Source organism: Coptis chinensis, chromosome 5, assembly GCF_015680905.1.
Source record: "Coptis chinensis isolate HL-2020 chromosome 5, ASM1568090v1, whole genome shotgun sequence".
NCBI classification, from domain to species: Eukaryota; Viridiplantae; Streptophyta; class Magnoliopsida; order Ranunculales; family Ranunculaceae; genus Coptis; species Coptis chinensis.
This window is the reverse complement of record NC_141460.1, coordinates 49,129,812-49,147,995: the sequence shown is the minus strand read 5'-3', so window position 1 is coordinate 49,147,995 and position 18,184 is coordinate 49,129,812. Positions and strand designations below refer to the sequence as shown.

General features: G+C 46.5%; 3 protein-coding genes across 4 annotated transcripts; 2 read left to right on the top strand and 1 right to left on the bottom strand.

The window, feature by feature from the left end:
• Positions 1 to 2,494: 2,494 nt before the first annotated feature.
• Positions 2,495 to 3,883, bottom strand: LOC147497761 (uncharacterized). Of its 2 annotated transcripts, XR_015197195.1 has the most exons (5): positions 3,760 to 3,881; positions 3,542 to 3,670; positions 3,301 to 3,448; positions 3,158 to 3,219; positions 2,495 to 3,057 (listed from the first exon to the last, which is right to left on the bottom strand). XR_015197195.1 is itself a non-coding variant. In XM_086563728.1 (4 exons), the coding sequence occupies exons 1-4, from the start codon at positions 3,781 to 3,783 to the stop codon at positions 3,209 to 3,211; spliced, it is 312 nt and encodes a 103-aa protein (XP_086419854.1). In that variant the 5' UTR covers positions 3,784 to 3,883; the 3' UTR covers positions 2,495 to 3,208. The 2 variants fall into 2 exon arrangements, 1 of the variants encoding a protein (XP_086419854.1); XM_086563728.1 differs by having other exon boundaries at positions 2,495 to 3,219; positions 3,760 to 3,883.
• Positions 3,884 to 4,875: 992 nt separating this feature from the next.
• Positions 4,876 to 5,547, top strand: LOC147497760 (uncharacterized). The gene has a single exon (XM_086563004.1). The coding sequence runs from the start codon at positions 4,876 to 4,878 to the stop codon at positions 5,545 to 5,547; it is 672 nt and encodes a 223-aa protein (XP_086419130.1).
• Positions 5,548 to 8,083: 2,536 nt separating this feature from the next.
• Positions 8,084 to 8,599, top strand: LOC147497759 (uncharacterized). Its single transcript, XM_086563003.1, has 2 exons — positions 8,084 to 8,179; positions 8,309 to 8,599. The coding sequence occupies exons 1-2, from the start codon at positions 8,084 to 8,086 to the stop codon at positions 8,597 to 8,599; spliced, it is 387 nt and encodes a 128-aa protein (XP_086419129.1).
• Positions 8,600 to 18,184: the final 9,585 nt, after the last annotated feature.

Genomic DNA, 18,184 nt, shown 5'->3' with positions numbered 1-18,184 from the left:
ACCTCCTCTTTTTACATGAGCTCAAGCAAGATAGGATACCCTATCAACAAGACCTCAAGTACTACCACAACATCTAATGGCTCAACCCATTAATGTCTTCAACTAGAAATTTTTTTTTTTTACCAATAAACTATTATCAAGTTTAAAAGCAAATCCATCGATGATTAATATCCAAAACTAGCATGCTACACAACTTTAACATATGCTATATTGGATATAAGCTACAAGTTACTTCATCAACATGTATTTTCACAACAAAGATAATTTAACCATCGCCTAACAACACGCTCAATTAATAAAGGTAAGCAATTATGCATTGAATACATTATAATTACTATCCAAGATTTGAGTGTGGTTGATATTAACTATCTTAAGGTCTCTCTTAGACCATCTACATACATCTACATATGTACAAAGAAAATTAATATCAAACTACTTCTAGTCAAACCAATTAATTCCTAAGTGATAAACACGGAAAATTTGTTGACTAGGTTATTAAAGAAGTTTAAGCTTAGGGATTTCCTCCCTAAGAAAAAACTAGCATGCAACTCAAGGCAAGAATATCACCATATAATCAAACCAAAAGAATTGCAAAGAGTGAAAGAATACGATACCTAACCGATTGAAAAATCGGATTACCATATTTTCCTCCTTCTAGAAAAAACAGCTCAAAAGAACTGTAATTCGGAACCAGCTCATGAAGAATTGGGTATCAAGCCTTATACCTATGGAAAGCTCTTTGAATCAGCTATCCAACACAAAAGCGGATTGCAAAACCGAGCTCGAGCTGAAAGTTATAGCAGTTTCATAACAGTGACGATGTCAAAAAGACGAACTTTGACGTTTTTCTTGATAGAAATCTCATATTTGACTCCCACAAACGTAGGAGAAAGGTCTACAACCATATAGGGTTTGATAAACCACAAAAGATCAATAAATATTCAATCTTTAATTGGTTTCCCTACCAAAAACGAAATTATTAGAAAATTTCTAAAGTCATAACCCAATAACACAAACAATAACTCAAAGTAAAAGACTTATCTTTTGATTGTTTTAAAAAGCACTCTCCTTTGTTCTACTACAGAAATCTTTCCTTAAGATTGTTAGAATAGTTGTATGAACACAGCAACTAACGAGAAACGAAACTATATAAAGAAACAAGGACGGCGATAGCTATCAATAACCAAAGGCGGATTAGGTCGTCATTAAGAAAGATTTCTTCCAATGGTGCGAGAAAGGCAACAATGGCGTCTTCCTCACAGGATTCAATGGTTAACAAAGACTGACTTTGCACTAGAACGGACTACCCTCTAGAACAACAATATAACTCTCTCTCGAACAAGAAGAGAAGAAGAAAAGGACTTTTTAGTTTTACGTTTCTCTCGAGTTGAGTTCGATCAAGTCTATTCTCTCTATGGACTCACAAATCCTATTTATAGAGGTTAGGAAAGAGAGACCAACTCCTAATAGAACACCGAAACTTGTTTGCTTAAGAAAAGGCAAAACAAGTTTAGGCTATTGGTCAAACCACTACCCACAACAGTAAGCCCAAGCCCAAGCCCGAACCCTACCCGATGTGGTGGATAACCAATGTGGGACTATCTACTATGCACTAAAGTGGCGAGAACACCATTTGTTCATCTCCTCCACTTTGCACACACACACTAGTATTTAGAAATACGCAAGAGATTCCAACACTTAGTGCTTACTGCGAAGTACGTCCGCCTGCAATGGTATATGTTTTCCAGTCCCCAGAATCCAATTTAAGTGATTGGTCTTGTTGTTTGATCCCTCGATACTTTGAGCGTGTCATTTGCCAAAAGTCGAGCTTGCAGGAACTGAATCTGAAATCTTCTTAAAATATGATGATTCACAGTTTTCGTACCTTTTATTTGTTACTGATATCATGGGGGTTTTACTAGGTGTACCCATGACTATCTTGGGTTGCTAGAAGGTACAACACTCCGATTACTCCTAGAAACAAGGTTTGAGTTCTGACTAGGAGATCTTTGTGTTCGGAGTAGGTTGGTCATGGAAATTGCGAACTGGCCTACCAAATGCCTTACAGAGTAGTTGTGCATGGTTGCTATATGTAGTTGTGCATGGTTGCTATATGTCTCTTGCAGGACTACTATATAAAAACCTCATTGGGTTAAACCCTATAAACTATCTCCTTATTGTTATCTCACCCTTCACTCTCCACAATTTCCTTCTTCTGTCTGTTCTCCAACATGTTAATGGTGAATTGGTGATCTGTGACACATCTCCGTGTTCATAACATCATTCACAGAATCGGATAGTCCGTTTACTGGAAGAGGGCACAATGGACTTCTTATAGATCACATTCTTCTTTAGTTTTCTTTTGAATGACGTAACATCTCTATGCGGCAAAAGATGTTTGAGATGAGTAGTTTGACCATAGGCGAGCGTTTTCGATATTCCAAAGTTCTCAGAGAGAATGTTCAAAAGTAAGAATTTTTTTCAACAAAAGACAGCACATGCAAGGTCAACATATTGATTTGTTTACAGTTGATATATTGAACTTTATACAGTTGGAGGCTTGTAGGTACTTTTTCTTTGCTGAGTTATACAGTTGGAGGTACCGTTGGTCAATTTCATTTCCAAATAAAACTGTAAGATCCTCCTATCAATGCCAGTTTGCTCTTCCGTACAACCATCATTTCGCAGATCCCAGCTTCATCCCACTCTTATTAAAGGAAACAATTATCACAGACTGGTTTCCTTGCAATTTAGCGTTACTTCAACGAAGTCCAATGCAGTTCACGGTTTGCCAGAGGGATCTAGTTTCGCGGAGGCAACTCTACTTCCCCAGTCTCTGGAGTTGCTTCAGTAGCGTCCTTATGTTGCTGTCGAAGGACATTCTGCTTGGAAACATTCTCAAAATGCTCTTGGTTCTCGATCATCTTCTCAAGTTTTCTGGTCTCTTCTGGCATTTCCTTTTCGTCTCCAGGTTCCTCTTCCTTCTGTTTCAAGTCATCACCAAATAAAGGAGCTATATTCTCCGTATCTAGATCAGCATCTGAGCTAATGACAACGCTGCCGCACGATACAAACAACTCAATCATAGTTAAAGAAGAGGGAAAGGGCTTGAAATATTAGGATATTCATGTCTGACAAGAGAAAGAGAGAGACATACAAACATATATCAGCTGATTCAGCTCTCTGGTCAAGGCAAAATTGTTCATAATCACCACAGGTCTGTGAAATTACAAACATATATTAGCTCCGTATTACTGCACTATTTAACGGAAGGAACACCAAAAGAAGCATAACTCAAACCTTGATCTGACAGTATTCGTCTTTCTTTTTCCTTTTTTTTCTTCGATTTCTCTTGCACTTGATCTAACAGACGTCTTTCTTTAGTTGCTTCTTTTACAGCATCAGATTTCTCAGCAGCATCTATGTCCGCAAGTTCCTCCAGCTGATCCTGGATATAGTAAAGGAACCAAAATTAACCAAGTCTGTAAAGAGAAATGTAAGACAATGATAAAAGGCAGAGAGTTGGAAAATCAAAGCAGACCAGAATGCATGACTTCAGTAAATGCAACAGAAAAGCATGGTAATCATCAGCAGCGAGACGGTTGATCTTAAGCTCCAAATTCTCATTTTCCTTTACAGTTCGAATGATCTCTATATCATTTTTCATTAGCTGCAGTACAAGATATAAGGGCCATTAAAGTATAATGGCATGGACTTTGATGATTTTTGTCGAACAGATCAAATTATGGACAAACCTACCTGTAAGTCTATATTTTTACCCATTTTCCTGACTGCTTCTATTACACAAGTGTCTGCTTGGTGGAGGGAGTCCCGTCTGGCTTTATCACTATATTCAAAAGTCTCCCAATCACAAACACTGTTAGAGTATGTGTACCGAAAAGAGAAATAGTCTCATATTGAACAAGAAAGGAGTTCATCGTGGGTTGATAAAGTAGGAAGCTCACTAACTAGTACCGTGGGTTGATAAAGTGGGAAGCTCACTAACTAGTACCCGTTGGCGGATGCAATTTGGAAGGCGGAGGTCCCTAAGCGGTTCAACCAGCCTAAATTTGAGAGGTATGATGGGACCGGAGATCCGGTGGTCGACAGGAGATCCGGCGGACCACATCCACTACTTCCGGCAACAGATGCCGTTGTGGTAGAAACCCAGGTACGACGGACTGCCTCGGACTGGTATTATAGGCTGCCCTCGAAGAGTATAAACAACTTCCTTGAGTTAGAGCAAGCTTTCGTGGACCACTTCATACATCAGAAAAGGTGAGTGGTGGACATAGCGGCCCTATTCAACGTGAGGCAGAGGACTGCGGAGTCAGTGAGAGAATTCTTGTGCAGATTCAAGGCGGAAACGCTAAAGGTGGAGAACTTGGACGAAAGGACCGCGGTGATTGCCTTTGAGAGGGGGTTACGACCGGGAACCAGGGTACACGAATCTGTGGCTAAGAATGAGATCCCGACGCTGTAAGACTTATATCCGAGGGTGGAGAAATATATAAGGTATGAGGATACACTGCAGAAAGAGACGAGGAGGTCGGGGAAGGCCATGTTGGCTTTGGATCGAAACGATGACTGTGGAAGATACGAGTTATCAGACAGGGGAAGCGGAGGACGTCGTGGTGACGCTTTGCGGCCGAAAAGGGGAAGAGTTGAAGCTCGAAGGGAAAATAGGGAACGGAAGCCATATCGAGAAATGGAGCCGACACCAGTAGACCGGCCATTGAGTGAATTGTTGCCGCTGATTAGAGATTTGCCGGGCTATGAGGGTCCGCGAAGCAAGCCAGACGAAATACCGGGTAAGCCATACTGTGCCTATCATCGGGTACAAAACCATGAGACGAATGAATGCTACGCTCTCAAATGGTTGGTCCAAAGGATGATAGGGAGGGGGTTAGGAAAGAGAAAGAGGAGCAGCCGCCGAACCAAGGGAGAATACTGGGTACCATAAATGTCATATTCAGCGGTGATAGGATACGAAGGACGACTAGCATACAACAAGTTAATGAAGAGACAGGTTATTCGCGGCCTTCCCTATGGCCCGCGACTGGAAAAGGAAGCATAGTGTTTATAGAGGCGGACTTGAAGACGGTTGACTCCCCACATGAGAACGCGTTGGTGATCACAGTGGTTATGGGAAATTACATGGTGAAAAGGGTATTGATCGATTGCGACAGCGCAGTGGACTTGTTATTCGTGGGGACGATGGAGGAAATGAAGATAGACCGGAGACAGTTGAGGCCTTCGCGGACCAATTTGTATGGGTTCAATGGGAGTATGACTGAACCACTAGGGGAGCTCTTACTGCCTGTGACCACAGGGCCAGTGACAGTGTTTTCTCGGTTCAAGGTGGTAGACGCAAATTCGCAGTACAATGCCATCCTTGGGAGGCAATGGATCCATGAAATGAAGGCGGTTCCATCCACATATTATCAGGTGATCAGATTTCCCACACCAACAGGGATGCATGAAGTGCGCGGTGATCAGGTGACAGCTACGAACAGTCATCAGGGAACGGTGAAGAGGTTGATCTGAGGAGATGAAGGAGAGGCTTCGAAGCTGAGAAAGAGACAGGCGTAGCAATTACAGTGTGCCTCCGCGGAAGAGGAGGCTGAGATGCCGGCTGTATCGAAAATGCTAGACGAGATTGAGACCGTAAACGTGGGAACGGGGGAGGAGGAGAAGTTCACATCGGTGGGACCTAATTTGCCAGAAAAGTGGAAGAACGAATTAATACTATTTCTCTCAGAGAATAAATATGTCTTTGCTTGGACGATTGAGGAGATCATGGGGTTGGATCTAGAGTTCGCATGTCACCAGTTACACACGAGGGAAGATGCCAAACCAGTGAGACAGAGAATGCACGGTGTGAGGCCAAGTACGCGGAGGGAATCCGCGAAAAGGTTGCAAAGTTAAAGGGAGCAGGCATAATTTGAGAAGTGGAGTTCACAGACTGGTTGTCCAACATAGTTGCGGTACCTAAGAAGAATGGAAAGGTGCGTATTGTGTAAACTTCACGGACGTCAACTCGAAGTGCCCTAAGGACAGTTATCCAATGCCTCGGGTGGATGAGCTAGTGGATCGGACAGCGGGGTTCAAGATTTTCTCTTTCATGGATGCCTCCATGGGATATAACCAGGTCACGATGTATGGACCGGATCAGGAGAGGTTATCGTTCATAGTGGAGGGAGGTACGTATTGCTACATAAGGATGCCATTTGGTTTGAGGAATGCTGGGGCCACCTTCCAGCGACTGGGGGAGAAGATGTTTGCGAGCAAGATACGTAAGGGTATTGAGATATACATCGATGATATGGTGGAGAAAAGTATGTCCGAAGAGGAATATTTGGAAGGGTTGAAGGAAACGTTCAGCATATTGCGGGCGCACAATTTGAAACTGAATCCCGAGAAATGTACGTTCGGAGTAACTACAGGGAAATTTCTAGGTTACATAGTGACTCACCGGGGAATAGAAGCCAATCCTGAGCAAATTAGAGCACTAGTGGAGATGCCGTCACCCCAGGACGTTAAAGAAGTACAGAGGTTAGCAGGAAGGGTCGTGGCATTAAACCGTTTCATATCTAAATTGTCCGACAAATGTAGGCCGTTGTATAGACTATTGAGGAGGACTCCAGACTTTGTGTGGACACCGGAATGTGAGAAGGCTCTCCAAGAGTTAAAGAGGTATTTGGGCCGGGTGCCTTTGTTATCGCGGCCTGAACTAGGGGAGAAACTGTATTTGTACTTGGGAGTGTCCGAGTATGCGGTAAGCTCGGTTCTTATTTGGGTGGTAGACAAGGTTGAAAGGCCGGTATATTTCCAGAGCAAAACACTATTGGATGCAGAGACCCGGTACAGCAAGGTCGAGAAATATGCCTTGGCACTGATATTCTCAGCATTAAAGTTGAAACCATACTTCGAGCCACATTCAGTGGTGGTGGTGACAAACTTACCCCTCAAACAAGCGCTAAAAGCGGAGAAGTCCAGAAGGATGCTCAAATGGGCGGTCATGCTAAGCTCTTATGAAATACAATATCAAGCAAGAACCGCGGAAAAGGCGCAGGCGGTAGCGGAGTTCCCAGCAGAGGACCCCACTTCGGGGGAAGAGATGCTCATGGAGCCCGAACAGGAGGGAGAGCCAGATAGGTCGGATCCCTGGGATAAAAGGAATGGGTGGAGAGTGTTCGCAGTCGGGTCTGCGACAGATGCGAGGAACAAAATAGGAGTAGTGTTGGTCACACTTGACAATGATCGAATTGAGTTGTCCATGAGGCTCGGATTCGCGGCCACCAATAATGAGTCGGAATATGAGGCCGTAATAGCAGGGATGGGAATGGCCGAGGATTTGGGGGTGGGGGAATTAATGGTTTATTCGGATTCCAACTTTGTGGTATGCCAAGTGAATGGAGGATTCGTTGCTAGATGTGCTCGAATGGCGAAATACTTGGAGATAGTGCATCGAAAGGCAGCTAAGTTCAAGAAAGTCAGATTCGTACATTTGGTCTGCGGAGAGAACCGGCATGTGGACGCCTTTGCATACATCGCGGTCGCAATGCCGGGGTCGGAGGAGAGGACCATAAATATAAAGAAGTTGGACAGATCAAGCATTGAGAAGGTGGTGGAGGTGTGTCAGGCTGTGAAGGTGGAAGGGGGATGGATGAGCCCTATCAAACATTTCCTGATGGGAGGAGAGGTGATAGATGAGAAAGAAAGAAGGAGATTAGAACAAATGGCACGCAGATACACTCTGGTAGAAGGAGAAATGTACTGAAAGAATTTTGATGAACTGTTGCTAAGGTGCCTAGGGCCGAGTCTAGCACAAGAGGTATCGACAAAATTGCACGCCGGGGACTGCGGAAGCCACTCGGCGGGGAGAACAACGGCATACCGGTTGTTAACACAAAGCTACTTCTGGCCTCACATGAAAAGAGACGCGGTGGAATTTGCCAAGAAATGTGGCAAGTGTCAACGGTTTGCTTAGCTAATATTTGCACCAGCCGAACCGTTGCATAATGATTCCAGTTCGTGGCTGTTTGCCATGTGGGTCATGGATATCGTGGGACCGTTGCCAATGGCGAAGGGGAGGAGAAGGTTCATGTTAGCCGCCACGGATTATTTCACCAAGTGGGTGGAGGCTGTGGCCTTGCAGCAAGTCAAGGAGGAGCAGGTGATCAAGTTTTTATGGGAGAACATTATTTGTAGGTTTGGAGTGCCGCATTCCATCATCACAGATAATGGGACGCAGTTCACGGGGTAAAAAGTGAGATAGTTCTTGCAGGCCTATAATGTGAAACAGGGATTCTCAGCTCCGTACAATCCAGAAGGTAATGGACAGGCCGAATCCTCTTATAAGACAATCATGAACAATCTCAAGAGAAAGTTGGAGGACCGGAAGGGAGCATGGGCTGAGGAGCTAAGCCATGTGCTGTGGGCGTACCGTACTACACCACAGACCTCTACGAAAGAGACGCCTTTCTCCTCGGCATATGGTATAGAGGCCGTGATCCCTTCGGAGATGGTGGCAGCTACGACACGCACAAATGCGGTTGAGGCTGGGCTAAACTGGGGCTTTTGGCCAGACACATGAATTTGGCAGAGGAGAAATGGGATGCCGCGCGCATCAGGCTAGAAGAATATCACCGGCGCCTGCAAAGACAATACGACAAGCGATTGAAGCCCCGTCAGTTTCAGTGGGGGATCTGGTTCTCAGAAAGAGTGACTCCAAGCACAAAAAAGGTGAATGAAGGAAAGTTGGGGCCTAACTGGGAAGGGCCGTACATTGTGGTGGAGATCGGAGGAGCTAGAAGATACAGACTGCGGTATGAGGAAGGAAGATTGATAGAAAGACCTTGGAATGTAAGAATGTTGAAAAAAATTTATGTTTGAATGTATCACCAGTCCGGGGCAAGGGACTAGGGCTGTTAACAAAGAGCGGTCAAATTTAGGAGTAGCGGTAATGCCCAGCATGCGTGTCAGCCATAATGAGAGAGTGGGGGGGAAGAGCCCTTCGCGGACATGGAGTCCGAATCAAACTTAGGGGCAAGGCAATGCCCCAAAGAAAGTCGGCCATCGAGAGAGCGGGGGCAGAGCCCTTCGCGGACACGGAGTCCGAATCAAACTTAGGGGCAAGGCAATGTCCCAAAGAAAAGTCGCGACCAGAGAGAAGCGGGAGGAAGGAGCCCTTCACGGACACGGAGTCCGAATCAAACTTATGGGGCAAGGCAATGCCCCAGCAGGCGTGTCAGCCATTGAGAGAGAGTGGGGGGGGGGGGGGAGAGCCCTTCGCAGACACAGAGTCCAAATCAAACTTAGGGGCAAGACAATGCCCTAGCAGGCTTACCAGCCCGTAAAGTGGGGGTAGAACCCTTCGCGGACATGGAGTCCGAATCAAACCTCAAGGGCAAGGCAATGCCCCGGTCGGAAAAGAAAGTTGAGGATGGGAGAGGAAGCAAAAGCGTACGAGATTAGAGATAGCAAAAGTCTTAAGTAAACATAATATATGAAAGAGAACCTCTCCGGAAGGAGGCAAACACAACAAGAAAGTCACAATGCATCACAACGCTCCTCACAAAAGGAGAAAAACCAAAATGGAAGTGTGCATCGCCGTTTAAGGCGCCAGAACATACATAATCAATTACAAACCCAGTAAAAACAGATTCAAGGGGAAGCTAAAGGTATATCTGATGTAATATCGATGGGATCCTCCAGGTTGACATCTTCAGTAGAAGGGGTAGCAGCCTCTTCATTCGCGGTCTCTTCAGCAGTCACCTCAGCGTCAGCCGACCCCTCAGGCTTGGACGGTCCGCGATTCCCATCTCCTCATCGGCGGGGATGGCGGCACCTCTGGATGGAGGCGGCCCTCCTTGAGAAGTCGTGCATGTTCCTCCTGAATTTTCCTACCCACCCTCTTGTCTGCCAAGGATCGATAGTGGGTTTGGAGGGTCGCCATATACGCCTTATGTTGTGCCGTAAGTGCCGCGGTATCTTGTTGGTGCTCCTGGATGAGAGAAATGCATTGCTGACTCAGACGGTCATTGACGGAATCCATATAATCCTGATGGTTGTTTTCCGCGATCCTCAGTTAATCTTGAGCCCGGGTTTTAGCTAGATCAGCAGCTTCGAGCTCTTGTTGGAGTCGGATACAAGTGGCTCTCAGACCGTCTGGACCGCCGACCTCTTTATCCAGAGACTCTATCTTGGACCGAGCACTGAAGAGACCGCGGATCATAAATGATATGTCCAGACTCACCTGAATACAAACAAGACAAGTAGATCAGAAGGGAAAGACCAAAGAGCAAGAGTAGAGTGAAGGGGAAGTACCTTCTCCCAGTTGGTGTACAAGGAGGTGCGGTGGTGTTCAAAGGTGCTTGCTTCTGCATAAGCCAGGTCCTTCGGCAAATGAGAGCCATAGAAGATGGAGGAGGCAACGACAGGATTTTCAAGGGCCGAGTCTGCGATATTGACTTTGCGGTGGCGAACTTTAAAGACAGGGGCAAAATCAGCAGGGTCACTGGAGTCGGTGGGGGGAGCAGTCTCTTTGCCTGGTCTACGGGTGGTGGTGGTAAGGGGAGCCTCTTCTTCCGCTACTGTCTGGGTGACAGGAATTGGGCCTTTGGATGCTACCGTCCTCTGGCGTTTGCTCGGTGGCCCATCAGTAGGAGTAGCCACCGCGGACGGAGAGACTTCGGTGACTTCATCTTTACTATCAAACAGCTTCATCTGTGAGCAATCCATTTTCACGGAGGGGGACTGTAGAGGGGTATATTGATCTTCCCAGGTGGAGATGGCCCGATAGGAGGGCAAAGGTTCGAGAGCCAAGGGGATCAAGATGAGCACGGGATGAAGGGTGGGAGCCGCAAGTAGGTTGACGACGGTGGGAGCGAGAGTGGGAACGGTTTTTGGGAGAGGATTGAGGTCTGCGTTCTTTGGGAGGGGGTGGACGGTAGAAGGGGGCCGAAAATCCCAAAAAGTCGCTCAAGCAAAGGAGTGCCCGTGGTGGGGTGGACATTCAAACGGTCAGCTTGGGCAATACCAAGGGCGCGGAGTCTATTGAAGATTGGGCAGATGTAGCTGGAATATATTCTTGACTTAGAATCAGGCCGCCAACCTGCAAGGGAATACAAACGAAAGAATATTCATTCGCAAAGCTAAGGCCGAAAGAAGAAAAGGCAGTAACGAAACTCACCACTGGACTGAAAAACGAGGTGGTTAAGTGTCACCCCGGCAGGGAGGTCCACGGGCAGGAAGTCACCGAATACATACAGCGGGTAGTGGTGCCACTGTTTATCCGAGGTGGTGACGCGGAGTAAGAAAGTTTTCTTTTGGGGATGGACACAGAAAGATTGGTACCCTATACCCACATCCTTGGTACTTTTCTTTATGAAATACTGGGAGACAATATCACGACTGGTTAGCTAGGGGTTACCAGTCCTGTTGTAGTAATTCGCGGCATACATGACTCTCTAGAAATTTTCGATGCCTTGATAGGGAGGGATGTTGAAATGATTACACACCTCTACATCCAACACAGTGAGAGGGAGCCGCAGCCCGACAACAATCTGACCTACAGTCACTACTAGGCACCCGGGCCGCGGCGACACTAAGTGGGGATAATGGGTGACTGAGGGCACATGTTCTATCAGAATGCCAGCTGGAATGCCGTAGGCAGCCCTAATTGCACTTAAATTAGGTCTACGATATCTAGAAGGCGGCAACAAGGGGGCCAGGAAGCGACCGGAGGTGGAGGGGGCCACAGGAGGAGGAGAGGCCACCTCAGTAGATCTAAAGGACGAAGAGTCATCGGAATGAGAGGGAGAGGGATTCTCGGAGGCCCTCGCCGACATCGAGAAGAAGATGAACAGACTATAAGGGGAAAATTAATACTAATAGCTGTAAGGTAAAGCGGAAGAAGACGACAATGCCAGCAGTAAGCTAAAAAGAACAAGAACCAAGAAAAACGAACCTGAACCTGATCCCAACGATGACAAAATCCAACCGGAGCCATGCCGAAGGGGAAGAATTCAAGGGAGGAAGAGCAGTAAGGTTTGAGAGAGGGAGAAAGAGGTAGAGGAAGAAAAAAACCAAAGGAAAAAAGTGAGGGAGAGAATGGAAGCGGGAGTTTAAATAGTGTAGGGGCAAAAAGGTAATTGCTCGGGTACGAAAACCGAAGGGACGACAGAGGAACCACCAGGAGGTTAACATGTGGGGGTGCAGAACACGAGGAGGCACAGAAATGGCGCTCGTAATGAGTGCCCTGCACGCACGCGAACCCCAATGGAAGACCAAACGAATCCAAATAAAGAAAAGAGGAGAAGGTTCTCGATCCCGGGCCAACCCCAAGGCCGCGGCATCAAGAAGGGGCATTTGTAGTGGTAGGATCCGCGACTAACAAGGTCAAAGGTTAGCGGACCGATGCAAGCCGCAGTAACTGGAGTCGGGGAGTAGAGGATAATCAGAAATAGCGAGCCCGAAGTAATACAAGCGGTAGAGTCGGGTGTACAGTATCGTGCCGCGGAGTGCAAAGGTGTACGGAAACCCTACGCGTGGTAGACCAAGAGGCGTGAGATGGCTGGACAGTTGGACGGCTGTGAGGAGAGGGGAGTGGGTATAAAACGAATAGTGTTGAGGGACAGAGGGGGAAGACGAGATCTCAATAGGGGTAACTTACTCTCATACATTAGTCATTAGTACAATTGATCTTCTCAGCATATGTTTCTGTAGTATTTTCACCTTGTAGCAAGAACTTGTCCAAAACAATACGCAATGAGTCGTCATCGAGAACAATCTTATCGTCAACGGTGTTGTAAAGGAGCGTTTTAGTTTTCTCCTGATTATAGTAGAGGAGGACGAGATGGGTTTGGACTTTGGATGGGACCGAGGTCGCTGTGAGCGAACTGCCTACGTATCTTCTCTCGTTCTTCCTTTTGTTGGGGAGAGAAGAATCAGTCCGGCGAAGTTCCAAAAAGAGATGGTATTTATAGGATTTTGGGAGTGGAGATCCTTCGCATTAATGCGTGTACCCTTTGTGTACAAATGTAGGGTAGAGATCGTGAATGAGTCCTGGGGGTGGTTTGGGTGTAGGTCATACTTTGATTGGGAGTGGGCGGGGTAGTCCCTATTTCCGGTGGTGGGAAATACAAATAAGATTTTGGCAATGATTACATCTGGTGGGGGCTCGCCTCCGGCGGCAAAGTGTTCGTGACCGGCATCTTTGTTCGCACCACCTACTTGTAAGGAGTCGCTCGCAGATCGGTCTTGGAGGTCGATACGTTGAGGTCGCTTGTGCTTCGTCTGCAAAACACACCTACTTGTAAGGAGTCGCTCGCAGATCGGTCTTGGAGGTCGATGCGTTGAGGTCGCCAGGCTTCATTCGTGCGCAATGTTCCTTAGTGGGGATATTGCTCCCCTACACAGCCCCCTCTCAGTAGAATGGCTGGGTTCATGCAGGCGATCTGCTGAGAGAAGACTCAACACTTGGGTGAAGCATGAGCGAGCTATGGAGATCGTTCTGTTTGGGATGCCACCGAAGTTGAAACCGGGCGGGAAAGAAAATTTTTGCGTGTTGCTGGCACGTGACAGAATCATAGCAGTTGGAAAGGAATCGTGTCGCCGCGGTATTCGGAAGTCAGGAAAAGACAGTTCCTTGGACACGTGTGTGGGCTATATCATAGGCCGTAATCATAACTTCTTGGGAACTGAACAGGCGGTTGTGCAAAATCAAAATTGAGGCAACCAAAAAGGCATTTCCAGGCTTCTTCTTCCGCAAAACGCAAGCCGGTGGGCTTCTGCGGTGAGTGCTTCGCTTCTTTGTTTGCTTTTCATTTTCGCTTTGCTTTCTTCGCTCCAAAGAGGGTTTATTAAGTTGGTAGGTCAGTGTTAGGTTATAGGGTTTAGGGTTTGGTGATTCGAGAATAAGGTGACATTACAATGTCGGATTATGATGACACTCGTTCGGAAGAGGTACGGGAGGTTTCACTGAGCTGTGGAGAGTATGAAGAAGAGGATGAGGATTCGTTGAGTGGCGGTGATGATCGGACTGTAGTGGAAGAAGAAGTTAGGGTAGAGGAGGTTAATAGCCGATCTGGGTCAGAGGATGAGGTGGCTAAGACGTCCGGGTCGAGGAGGATGACGCCAGCAGTGACCCACCCCTAAGAGCTCAGAATCAGCCGGGCTGCCACCTTTCGTTTCCTGAGCTGCGAAAGCAAAGATGGGATTAATGTGCCCGACCGGAAATATACTGAACCTAGGCCGAAAGTGAAAATGTTCGTAGTGAGGGGTACAAGCCTCCGATGGTGGAGTAATCATATGTGAAGGTCACCGGAGAGCGCTCATGCAAAATACCGCTTCAAATTGGTTTGTGACTTCTTGAGTTATTGTGGGAAGTCTCCATGTTAGTTCGTTGGCAACACCTCGCGACTATTCAGGGTTCAATCTGTTAAATGCGAGTGGGGAATTCCACATAGGTGTGTCCGACATAATAGAGCATTACGTAATGAGGCGGTCCGGTATCCAACTTTAGCTTGCAAACCATGCCGACGCTGCTCATTGCGGCTTGATGGTGTAAGCAATGAGGCCCGGGCGAGGGAGGCCGCTGCCTTGCTAGAAGGGCAACTACCGCGCTGGATGTAGGTTCGCGAACTAGGATGTGTAGTCTAGCCGTGGGTAGGATTGGCTTCCTCTTGTTGTGTTAGTGGGTGAGCCATCGCCTCTAACCGGGTTCATCTCTTTGTTTTGTTTGCGGATATTCCCCGTGGCGGACTCGAATCGATCGTGGGGAGATAGAAAGGTTCGCGACGGTTGAGCATCGGAACAAAAGCGAGCTAAGCTTCCGGAGTTTGCTCATTTCTTTGAGGAAAAAGGAGGAGCTACGATCCGAGAAGAGGAAGGTGCAAAAGGAGCGAAGCTCTAAGTCGGACGGCGAAGGGTGATGGAGAAGCGCATAAGTGATCCGATAACACGGGAGGACCGAGACGGGCGCGGGCGCCTCGGGCGGCCCCCCCGCTGTGGAGGCTGCGGGGCCGGAAGCTCGAGCTTTTATCCCGAGGATCGACCATTGATGCTCCCCGAGTTGAGATCAGAAGCCGCTGCTCCTCCCGTGGGTAGGTCGGAGAAGAGGAGAGCTGAAGTGGCCGAAGCTAGAGGAGCTCGAATGGCTAAAGTGGTCGCGACATGCCCCGGGGAGGGCCTGAGTGGAGGAGGTGGTGCTAGCGGTGGGACCGGGCGCCGCCCCGAAAGCAGGTCATGGACTTGGCTACCTTCGGTCGCGGGATCTAGTCCGCCGACAAGGACGGAACCCAAATTACCGTGAAAGCCGGCGGCTCCCCGTAAAGCGAAAGTGGAAAGCGGCCGTGGAGTGGCGATGAGCCGGAGGCCCAATTTGTGTACCGGACGAAGCACGGAGGGCAAATAATCAGAAAGCGCGACCGATCGCAGCTTCAAGTCGAAAAGTAAGGTAGCGCCCGCTTTGGCCGAAATCGATCAGCCTCGATGGGAACCGCAAGGAATTGGATGAGAAGGGATCGGGCGGATACCATACGCCGGATGGAAATCGCGCAATGTCCGGGTAATGAGAATTATCGTCCGCTAGTATAGCATGTTAACCTATGTTCGCTTTGATCTGCTTGCGTGTGTGCATTGTGGCAGCTTTGTCGGGCTTCCAAAAGTTGAAAGAGATTGCGCAGGGCTTATCCTTTATGTTTGGGGCCCTAGGGTTCGGAGTGGTACCATCATGACTGATAATGCAATGGTTTTAATAATAAATATTACCGCCAGTACATATGGTATAGCCTCGAACCCGCCCAAAATAGTCACATAGAAAACTGATGGTCGGGGTTGGCTGGTGGAATCCATTGCCCGTCTGAACTAGAAATGTCGATGGGTGCATATCCGACTCTCTTTGGGCACCATGCTGGGTGCTTAATAAAAAAGCAGTATATACATGTTGAGGTCTTTAACGTCGGATCCTCAGGCGATTCTAACACGTAGAACAGCGGAGCGGCGAGGAAGTTTATCCTGTTGGTGGTGTCGAGACAATAATATACCTTATCTGGCTCATCTGGGATAGAAGATCAAGACCTGGACGAAAGAGTTTGACGATTCATTACCACCCAAATCCTTCTATACATGAAAACTTTTCGAGCAAAAGTACTATGACCATTACCAATTGAGATGGGTGAGATTTACACCAAATGATGAGTTGGGTTAGCGAGGAATAGAATAGGGAAAGGAAAGAAAGGATTTGAAATTTTTGGTACCCGTTGTTTTCCGGGAGCGTTTGCTTTCGATTGCTCGAGAAGACATTTATACTCGATTGCGAAATAGAGTTTTGTGGACTAAGGAGTTAAGTGACTTTATGACCACACACTCTAGGGATTTTAGAAAAAAAAATAGAAGAGGGCATTTACCCTAATGGCATACTTTCTGTTTAAATACATGGAAAAAGTACACAACAAATTTATTAGTGCGTGTAATTTGGATCATTGAAAAGAGTCTCTTCGACATCTGGGCCAACTCATGATAATGTTTAAAAACCTTTGGCCATTTACTTGAAGTCGCTACCATCATTTCACGTTTTCCTGAGATAGCCCATAGGGGTGGCAAGAAGAGCGGTGAAAGGACCAGACCATCCGAGTTTTAATTTTCACGGAAAAATGTAATCTTGAGTTGTACATCAAAACTTTTTGACCGACTTTGAATTCTTTTCTCAATATGTGCTTGTCATGCACTCTTTTCATGTTGGCTTTATAGGATTTGAGATAATAGGCATCACTCGAATTTCCTCAAGCTCGTTTACGCAATTTTCTCTTTTGCACCGCTGCGTTAGTATTTATAATTGAGGCTTTTGATGGCCCATAGAGCCACGGTGCTCAAGTTCAGCCGGAGGATGACAAGGTTTTCCAAAAGCGGCGATCTGGAGACATCCCTATAAGTGTCTTAAAAGGTGTGCGTATGCCTGAGGGCATCGGATAATCGTAGAGACCGGTCTTTCCTAGATGGATTGATGGATTTTTTTCCAAAATGGATTTGATTTCTCGATTAGAGACTTCTACTTGACCTTTGGTTTGAGGATGATCACGGGTTGCCACTTTGTCGCGTGACTCCATATTTCTTTACTAATGATTCAAAAATTTTTGCGAAATGTTTTCCCCGTTACTAATTATAGCTTTTGGAACACCAAATAGAGAGAAAATATTTTCTTTTCACGAACAAAAGCGACTGTTTTATGATCGTTATACGACATACCAATGCCTCGATCCATTTTGACACATAGTCAGCTGCTACAAGTATGTATAGGAAGCCATGAGAATTTGGAAATGGACCCGTGAAGTCGATGCCCCATACATCAAAATTTCCACAATTAGAATGGGATTGGGGGCATCATATTGCATTGAGTAATCGCGACCTAGCTGGCGGGCGATTGCATGCTTTGCAATGCTCATGTGCATCTAAGCAGTGTTGGCCAATAAAAACCACATTGTAGAACCTTGGCGTAGTTTTCTTACCACTAAAATGACCACCCACAAGATTGTTCATGGCAGAAGGATAACACATCGTTGTGTTTCCCGGTCGGGAATGCAGCTTGGCGGATTAGATTAATTGAGAACAATACTTGAATAGGTAGGGATCATCCAAAATAGAATTTCGGTGGATAAAACTTTTCCGGTCATTCTGAGACCAAGATAAAGGGACTTCCTCGGTAACTAAGTAATTTACTATGTCTGCGTACCAGGGGCCGAAAAAAATAGAGTACAAGTGTTTATCGTAAAAGGAATCATGATAGGTTGATTGTCGATATCAACATCAGCGACAAGTCTTGATAAATGTGCGCAACCACATTTTGGCTACCTTTTTTATCTCTAATTTCGAGTAAACTCTTGCAAAAGGAGAATCCATCGGATCAACCTTTGTTTTGCATCTTTTTCGCTAATAGATAGCGAAGTGCCGCGTGAGTCGGTGTGAGACAATAGTTGGAGAACCCACTAGGTAAGGGCGAAACTTATCTAACGCAAATACAACGGCGAGAAACTCTTTCTCCGGTGGTGGTATAGTTCGTTAAGCTTCATTAATGGTTTTACTCGCATAGTAAATGATAACTGGCTTATCTTACCACAGGGGTTGCCCTAGTACATCTCCTATAGCATAGTAAACAAGCGTCACATTAATTCAAAAGGTT